We start from the raw sequence: 9127 nt of genomic DNA on the forward strand, positions 1-9127 counted from the left end.
CTAATTGCGATTGTGGAACTGCACAGAAGACAAGGTTTTTATTTCAAGATTATTAATATTTCTGTCTTAGGTAGCCGAAACTTTTTGTTTAATTTTATATGTACTTTGAAGGGATATTCGTGATCATTATTATTTATTTACAACCTCTTCTTTGTGTTTAGAATTAGTAGGTACTTAAGTAAAGAAAAATTAAAACTTTTAGGGGGAAATACATATGATAATTTGAGGAAAGTGAATAATTATTGCATAACATAAATTACTAAAAAACATTTATTATTTATTTAATAACTGTATGCCTGTTTTTACAATTTTTTTTAAAGCTCCTTCCAGACTGTTTCAGGTCTTTGACCTCTAAGGTTTCTTTTATTCAGATCACCTCGGCTATTTTATTATTTTTATTTTATTTTGGTTTCCTTTTTTTAACACACTTTTGAAACCATACACTATTTTAAGAGAAAATTTGGCAAATAAAATCCCTTAATGGACAGAGTGAAATATAGCTATCGAAGAGCTATGAATATTGCATAAGCGAATAGCAATGACAGTGCTGATATCACAAACTAGACACATACAGCTTCAGGAGTTTAAGAATGAGCCAAGGAGCCAAGGAATAAGAGCTTCACTCTTTGTGGATATCCATTGTCTATAATTTGTCTTTATTTTGAGGTTTTAATTTCTCCTAGTTTTTTGAAAGGCATCTTGTTTGTCAGAAACCCTTCATGCAGTACAGACCACAGGTCCAATGAGGAGCCTTCTTTCCAAAGACTATTTTGATAAAAGCTTGTCAGGTGTAAGTGCGGAAGAGGAACGCAGCCCCAGCCCCCGTGTTCCTTGCAGTGCGACAAAGTGGGAGGAATGTGAACATGGTTTTCATCTTTCTTTAGAAACCACTCTCATTTAAATCTCCAGGTCATTGTTTGTCTCTCCATTGTTCTGGATACTGTCCTGATGATGCTGGGGAGCTGCTGCAGGCAACACTCCTACAAGGACGAGGAAGTCCAGATCCTGTAGCGCTTCCCGCGTTAAGAAAGAGGGGGCAGCAAGAGTGGGGGAGATGTTCAGCAGGGAGAATGGGGTTGGCACAGAGGCTGGTGGAAGAGAGACAACTGTGTGTGCACTGAGATACAGAAAAATGTAGCTCTTTGGTATGAGTTTGGGGACCTTCTGAAAAATCTAAACAAGCCCCTCTGTGTAAAGTGGTATGGTAGTCCCTCTCTGCTCTATTCTTACTTTTCCAAGATTGCATCTTCATCAACAGAGCCAACAGTTGTTGGTAGGTCAGCAACATTATTACATGGTGATATTAAGGAGTCTTGCATTTATCATGATTATGATCAATGTTTTCTTTTTAAGGTAAAAGTAGGCAATGAGATTACTACTGGAACAGGCCCAAACAAGAAAATAGCTAAAAGAAATGCAGCAGAAGCAATGTTGCTACAGCTGGGTTACAAAGCCTCCACTCCTCTTCAAGACCAGCCAGAAAAGGTGAGAACCAATTGTTATGATGCCCACATTTTACCCTTGTCTAGAATTTCTTAGCTGTATCAGCTAATCACTTAGTAAGAACAGAAGCTTAAACTTGCGCACCCCCTGTTTTAGGAGGTTGCTTGTCAGAGATTAGCCTTTGTTTAGCTACAGCTCTATAGCTACAGTTAGTAGTAAGTGCAGCCTCTCCTCCTGTAAGAGTAATTAAGAACAGAAATGTAGTTCCAGAGGATAGTGTGTGTGCAAAAGTGTACATGTGATGTGTGCACCTATTTCTACTTACAAATCAGGATGAACGTGCCTCTTGCTTTTATTCCATTTTGGGCATCCATGAGACGACTGAGAGGAATGCTGTTATTAATTTTCATACATGAAGTAGTCATATTAGTCAAGTGTTTGTCTTCCCGTTGCATATGCACTAAAAGCATTCCAGAAAAATAACAGCCTTTTCAGGTTTGATGACTGAGAAAGAAAATGTGTGTCTCTTTTTTTTTTTTGTGGAGAAGGAATTGCATTTTAAATTTGTATATGTTGCAGGTATGTATTTCCATGTTAGTGATGTGCAACTTAGCACTCCTCTCCTGTCTTGAGTTTATTGATGGAAGGTTTTGTAACCAAAATTGTGTGTTAATGTTTTGCCTTTTGTATCCTGAAAAGAGATTTGGTAAGGTATTTGGCTAAGCTGTGGACTCTGAACAGCTTCTGTCATATGCAGAGTCACTCCATGTATATATTTTGCTCATGGCTTAAATGTTTGCTGTGGCTGCACCAGCTAGCTCAGGTCAACAGAATGTTCGGCTAGGCTTTTATAGGGACCACATGATAAATCTGAATATAGTATATATCTATATTTATCTTCTGAAACACCTTTTCTTTTTCTTAAAAACAAATAAATATATATATAGGAAGATACTCTGTTCTATACGTTCTATAGTCCTAGCCAGGAAAAGATAAATACTGGTTACTTGGCTCCACCTACTTCTGTTTCCCTCTCCTTCGTGAGCAGCAGCTCCATGTATGCTATTCACACTCACCTTCACTACGTTCTTCACTACATATCTTAGTCATATACAAGTGTGTAATACTCTAAACAGAGTACTTGGAGGCTAGATGGTGTTCCTAGTGAGAACACGCTGTGCAGTCATAGAGGTTTTAGAAAAGGCTTATGACAGAGTCAAATGATAATTCATTTTTACCAGAATGCTGAGACTTTTCAGCTGGAGAAGATACTTTCTACCAGTTTCAACTTTTTCTTCATTGCCAATTTGGTCAAAGGACTTTTTGAAAAACAAAGTAAAGCAGAAAAGTCAACTTTTTTTTCTAATAGGAAAACATAGGTTTTCATTCTATGATTTCAAATTGGCTGAACTATTTTTACTCAGTAATTTTCAGAGATGAAGCCTGAAAAAATTCAGCCCACAACATAGTTGCTTTGGAGAGCTCTACACAGTGGAAACTTGTGGTTACATTGAAATCCTTAAAAAAAAATTAAGTGGCTAAAAAGAGGCGCTGCTGCTTCGTTTCCCTATGTTTATTAAACTATTGCTTACAAGTGCATTGGCTCTAAAAAAACAGGTTTAATTACATACTTGCAGACATAGGTATCTTAGAACTGATAGAATAGCATACAATGGCCTAATATTATTCTGAACACAATGAGCAAACATGATATTGTATCCAAAAAATGTGAACTACTCAAATTTTATGTAGTGGGAGCATTCAAGATCATAGAACAAATTTTTATAGCTTTGTTGGGGTTAAGGACATAAAATATCTTGAACATCTGGCTTTATCTTCTGTATATAACAGACTGAACATATTTAAAGCAGATACACAAGTTAGTTTGTGTAGATGAAAGCATTTTAATTCTCAAACTAAACTGTGCTGGAGAAGAGGGAAAATAGCCCTTAGATCTCTACCAATTTGAGCATTGCAAAATTCCTTCCATATAAATTGCACAATAAAGATGTACCATTAGAAGATACTTGTTTCTCTCTTTGAATCCAAAATGGGGCCCAATGTAGATTAGCTGACGTATCAGGTTGGCATCTAAATGGACAATTTTCACTTGTGTTGTTTTTGATGCTTTTAAAAAAGGAAACTTCTCTTTCCCTTGCCCCCCCTTCCCCGAGTCCTTTCATCCCCTTCCTCCTCCCTTACAAAAAAAGCAAAACCAAATTCAGTGTTTTTTCCTTAACCCCGGTGCATAAAATGTGACTGTATTCATTGTTTTAATGAAGACCTAAGAGTGTTACAAGAGCCATGCATGGTGCTGATGGCAGCACAGGTAAACAGGTAATAGAGGTAATGTAAAAAAGTAAAGGCTCTGCTCTTTTCTGAGGTAATCCGATTCCTGGAAGAAATCAGTAATGGTTGTGCAGAGCCTTGAGGAGAGCAATTTGAAAGTGCCCTGGGAGGCTTTTTGCAGCTATCAGAATTTTAGCTCTGCAGATGAGAATGGAGAGTTGTAATGTCTTCATTTTTTCATGTTTTCATCCTTTCATTTCTTCTTGCTACTTTTATTCTCTTAAAGAGAAGAAAACCAGAGTAGATTGCATTCATGTGAGACAGCAGCACTAAGGATAACTTACTGATAGATGTATTCTTGTTAAATTCCCTATCATGATCAAGTTAATAAACAGCAAAAAGAGAGGAATGAGGAGAGTTGGAAATGTTCTCATATTGTAGCAGCGTGCTCATGCTGATTTTCCTATCATGTTACGGTTGCACAGTATGGATTCATGACAAAACCATGCTGTTGTAACAGACAGCAGTAAATACAAACGTATTTATAGATTTCATATTACTTATTCATTCGAAGAACTGTTGTCTTCCATGTTTTCCAGTGTACATATTACCTGCTTCATAATACGAATAAAAGGAGTTGTGTGAAATTAAAGTGCATGGAGATGGGTGACCAGTTTGAGAGCCAGCTCTAATATCTATCCTCCCTTTTCCACTAAATATTTCCCATTTTTATTGCACATTGCCTAGGCTGTAAGCACATTGGGCTGTACATGATGAGGAAAGGCAGGGAAACCATCATTGGAATAGCTGCTTTGCATAGTGTGCTCTTCCCTTCTCTTTCCCAAGGAAAACATAACATCTAGTAGTCTGCATTACAACATGATAGTAATCTAAGCAGCCTTAATGCAGCCTCTGAGATGCAGAGGCAGATTTCAGCCAGCTGATCCTTCTTCGCATCTCTTCTGCTTTCCAATCAACCCTGTCTTCCAGAGCAAATGATTACAACTTTGTCATGGCATATAGACTGCTTTGCTGCAAGGTTTTCTGTTTGCCTACAAAATCCCAGTGAAATCTGAAAAGGATCATTTGTTTCACATTCATCGAGCTGGTTGCCAATAGCTCCTAGTTCATGAGGAAGCTTGGACTTGTTTATCCACATTTACATGTAAATCTAGAACACTGACATCTTATCTACTGTGTAGACTTCAGGAATGGCCTTATTTGGACTTCTGTGTTAATTGCTCCCCTTTTCTGTGTCAGAGTAATACCTGGTGTTACACATAATAAAATTAATTTGAAGACAATTAGCTTCCTCAAAAAAGTCTATATATTAAAATAATGGAAAATTGCAATCTTTTTTTGCTTCCACTTCAGTAACTAAATGGATTCCCAGCAAGTAAATATTTTTAAATTACACCCAAAGTACTTTGTAGTGTTTATGCATTCTTTCATAGGCAGATATTGGGATCTTCTTGTTTCAGAATGTAATTTCTCTGTTGTCTGTGTATGTTTTCAGTTGAGAGCTGCTTAGAACATTTGAATTGAAGTCTGATTTGGTAACATACTGAGTTGAGCCTAATCCTTGGGGAAACATTTATATTTCAGTGTTAGGCAATAGTTGTTAATGTTTATTCATGAAGGGTACATTCCTCAAGTAACCTATTTTAGACAGAAATTAAGATGTGTTAGCAAAGTTTTGTGAGCAGATGTGGCAATCCCAAGTCATCCTTTTTAGAATCTTTCAACTAAATTTATAAACATGAATGTTCTGTTTAAGGAGTAGTTTGCCTTTTACTTACTCGTCTTTTTCTACCTGTTTCAGCTTGGAGAAAACAAGAGTTGGAACGGCCAGAACGTTGGGTTTCCTGAGCCAACAAGTAACAGTAAGCATTGCTTTCTAAATTTATATTTATACTTACTTCTCTTTGTCTTTGTAGGATTTGGATTATTTGAGACAATTGAAATGCTTTCTGTAAATATTATAGGGGTTTTATTGCAATTAGATGAATTAACTCTTGAGTGTCCTCTGTGTGAGTATAGGTATGAGTGAGTGCAGGAACAAGGAGATTTTTATTTACTCATTGAATCATTGAATCCTTCAGGTTGTAAGGGATTTTAGGAGGTCATCTAAACTGCCTGCTCAAAGCAGCATCAATACAGAGTTCAGACAGGGTTGGTTATGTCTTTTTTCCAGTTCTCCAAGGATGGAGATTCCATAGCTTCTCTGGGCAGCCTGTTCCAATGCTTAATTATATTCACATTGAATTTTTTTCCTTTTATCCTAGTTGGAACATCTGTTTGTTTATGACTATCATCTTCTGTTCTTCTGCTACATACCTCAGTAATGTGCCTGGCTCCATCTTTTTGGCAACCTCTTCTTAGGTATTGGAAGGCTGCTCTTAGGTCCCCCAAAGCCTACCACTGTCCTCTAAGCCTGATCATCCAAACAGATTTTCATCATCTAGTAATTCGTCTACCTAGACTCTAACATCACAGCTTGGATACAAGGATGCTGTGGGAGACATGACGTCAAAAGCCTTGATAAAGGCAAGGTAAATGACATCCACTGCTCTCCCTTCATTCATAAATCCAGTCATTTTATCATAAAAGGCAATCAAGTTGTTTAGGCTGTTTTTATCCTTGGTAAATTCACGCTGATTGCTCCCAATGGCTTTTTTCTCCTCTGTGTGCCCACAAATGGCTCTAAGAGGACTTACTGCATGATTTTCCCAAGGACTGAAGTGAGGCTGACCAGCCTGACTTTTTTGATGATGATGATAATGCCTTTCTCCAGGCATTGGAGACCTCTCCTGATCTCCATGACTTTTTGAAGATTATTAATAGAGAGTGGCCTCACAGTGACATAAGCCGGTGGACTCAGCACGCTAAGATATATCCCATTTGGTCCAATGGACTTGTTTGGGCTGAAAATTTCTCAAGAGATTCCTGACTCTGATCAGGTTCCGCTACTGGTAGTTTCACTCTTCCTTGAGCCGTGTCTATAGGCACAAAGGCCTGAGAGACCTTGTTGGTGAAGACCGACTTCACTTGCACTGTGATAGGTAATGAATAGGACAGACCTCTGTGACTTTATAACTAGTTTTTTGCTGTTTAGAGTGGTAAAGATAATATAAATAGTACTTCCTTCACTTCCATGAGCCTGGATTCTTCTCTAGAACTGTGTTGAGTTTTGAACTTCTTAAGAGTCCCAAACATTATCTTCCTCACCTAAGTATTGTACTAGAGACAGACACACACATGAGCTACCTTCTGTTTTTTCCCTATATATGTCTGAAGGACATGGTCCTAAAAGCAGTAGTGTTCCAGTATATATGTGGTCTTCCCAGTCACTAGACCTGGGGAATAATTTGTGCTTCAACTTACACAAAAGTTTGCTAGTATTTAAAGTGATCTTGGATTCAGCAGATGACATTGTGTTTCCCTGAAAGGAAGGATTCTACAGGATCTAAGACTTCTTATTAATTGCTTCCTTCCCTATCATCAATCCTCGTCAATACTTCTAGATAATTTCTGTTTGCATTGTCAAAATCTCTAAGAACATGGCCTGTGAAACATCTTCCAATGTTAACATCTTCAAATGTTAACATACTGGAGTTTGGGACAACAGAATAAGACCTCTAGCTTTTCTCTCCTATCCTTGCAGTGTCTTGTAGCAAAGATATTTATAGATGACATCACAACCATCTACTACACCAACAAGAAAAAACAATCCCTTTCCCAGGCTTCATCTGGCAAGAAAACTTTGGCAGTCATACATGTAAATCCAAATCTAGAAGGAGAACACAAACGCAAACTCACTCAACAGGAGACAAGATCAACAAAAATTGTATTTTAAACCTGTGCTGACCAAAGAACTTATTTCTCACAGATTGACCTGCTCACAGACCTTTTTGCAGCCACCACAGGCCATGGTACAGAAACAGGTTTTCATTCTGGGATGCTTTTCTAATGCACGAAAGACATTTCTAGATTTCCTTTCATTTCCATTCTTCTGATCTCCAAGTAAATTGGAAATCAAAGGAGATGTAGCTATCATGTCAATAGACATAGAGCATTTATTTCTGACAGTGCTGTTCAGAGTCCACTGGGCTTAATCCCTTAACTCCTTTTCTGAGGGTTCCAATCTGGAGGCAACATTAATAATAATCAGCTGATTAAAGTGTATCATTTTTTATTTCAGAGGGACTGTGCTGTCCTTTTGCAAAATACGAGGAGTTTGAACCCAAAATGCTATCAACAGCCATGTATTTTTTTTAACTGATTTTTTTCACTCTTCACCTCATAAAGGGCCTTTCTCTTCTAGGTTTTTTTCTTTAAAATTTAAAGCTTAACTGTGGTTTCCATGTAAAGTCATAAGAGGAGAATGAATCTGTTACAGTTATGTAGAGGACAGACCAGTCTTTCTTCACCTTACAGTCTCATCCAGGATTCATGGAAGACGTAGAAATGCATTTTTCTTCCTTAAATGTGTTAATGTGATAGCACCCCTGGCTGAATGAATTGCTAATAGGTCTTCTTTTTGAGTTTCTCATGGAAACCTTTCTTGGTATTTCTAAACTAAAATGGCCTTCCGGATAGAATTATGAATCTGCTGTATCGATTGGCACTCTATTAAAGTATATTTTTATATAGAAAACCACTGTAGTAGTTTCTATACTATAGATCTTTCAACGTATAAATATCACACCATTTATTTGTAATGTATAGGAAGGAACCACAGATTCCTGGATAGAAAATGTATAGAATATTTTTGTGTGTTATTTAGGTAACCAGTAAGTTCAGTTGATACCTTCCTACTGTGAACGGCTCTATGCAGAGGCCTGTTTTTCAGGCTGTGACTGAGGTCAGGGGATTGCCGCATTTGGAGAAGATCTACGCAGTATCACTTGATATTTCTCACCAGTTTTCCATAGGCATGATTACCTGTTGAAAAGCTGTGCTAATATTTAGTAGGGGCACGGTCTGCCAGTACTTCTTTACCTATGAGCACTTTGCCTGTTCTGCTTCTGGTAGAATATTATGTGTTAGTTTCCCACACAGGGAATGCATAAAAAACCCTGAATAAGAACTAGTATTATTAAGAGTTTTCCCTGCACACACCCGTTGATCTTCCCCTAAGCCCCAGAGTCCAAGATAACTTCAGAGCTTTGTAGTCAAGGAGAACTGAGGAAATTTGAAGTGTCTTCTCCTTTTGAATAAAAGAAATCACTTGCATGCATGATCATAGAATCATAGAATCATTAAGGTTGGAAAAGACCTCTAAGATCATCGAGTGCAACCATCAACCAAACACCACCATGCCCACTAAACCAAGTCCCTAAGCACCTCATCTACACATCTTTTAAATACCTCCAGGGATGGTGACTCAACCACT

General features: G+C 37.7%; 1 protein-coding gene across 2 annotated transcripts in view; it reads left to right on the forward strand.

The window, feature by feature from the left end:
- Nucleotides 1-9127, forward strand: part of STAU2 (staufen double-stranded RNA binding protein 2) — a 163141-nt gene that overhangs the window by 55286 nt on the left and 98728 nt on the right. For both annotated transcript variants that reach the window (XM_009272647.1, XM_009272648.1), the window contains exons 9-10: nt 1354-1485; nt 5555-5615. In XM_009272647.1, the coding sequence (XP_009270922.1) occupies nt 1354-1485; nt 5555-5615 (193 nt within the window). The remainder of the gene's footprint in view (nt 1-1353; nt 1486-5554; nt 5616-9127) is intronic.

The sequence above is a fragment of the Aptenodytes forsteri genome, unplaced genomic scaffold, assembly GCF_000699145.1.
Source record: "Aptenodytes forsteri isolate BGI_AS27 unplaced genomic scaffold, ASM69914v1 Scaffold62, whole genome shotgun sequence".
Classification (NCBI taxonomy): Eukaryota; Metazoa; Chordata; class Aves; order Sphenisciformes; family Spheniscidae; genus Aptenodytes; species Aptenodytes forsteri.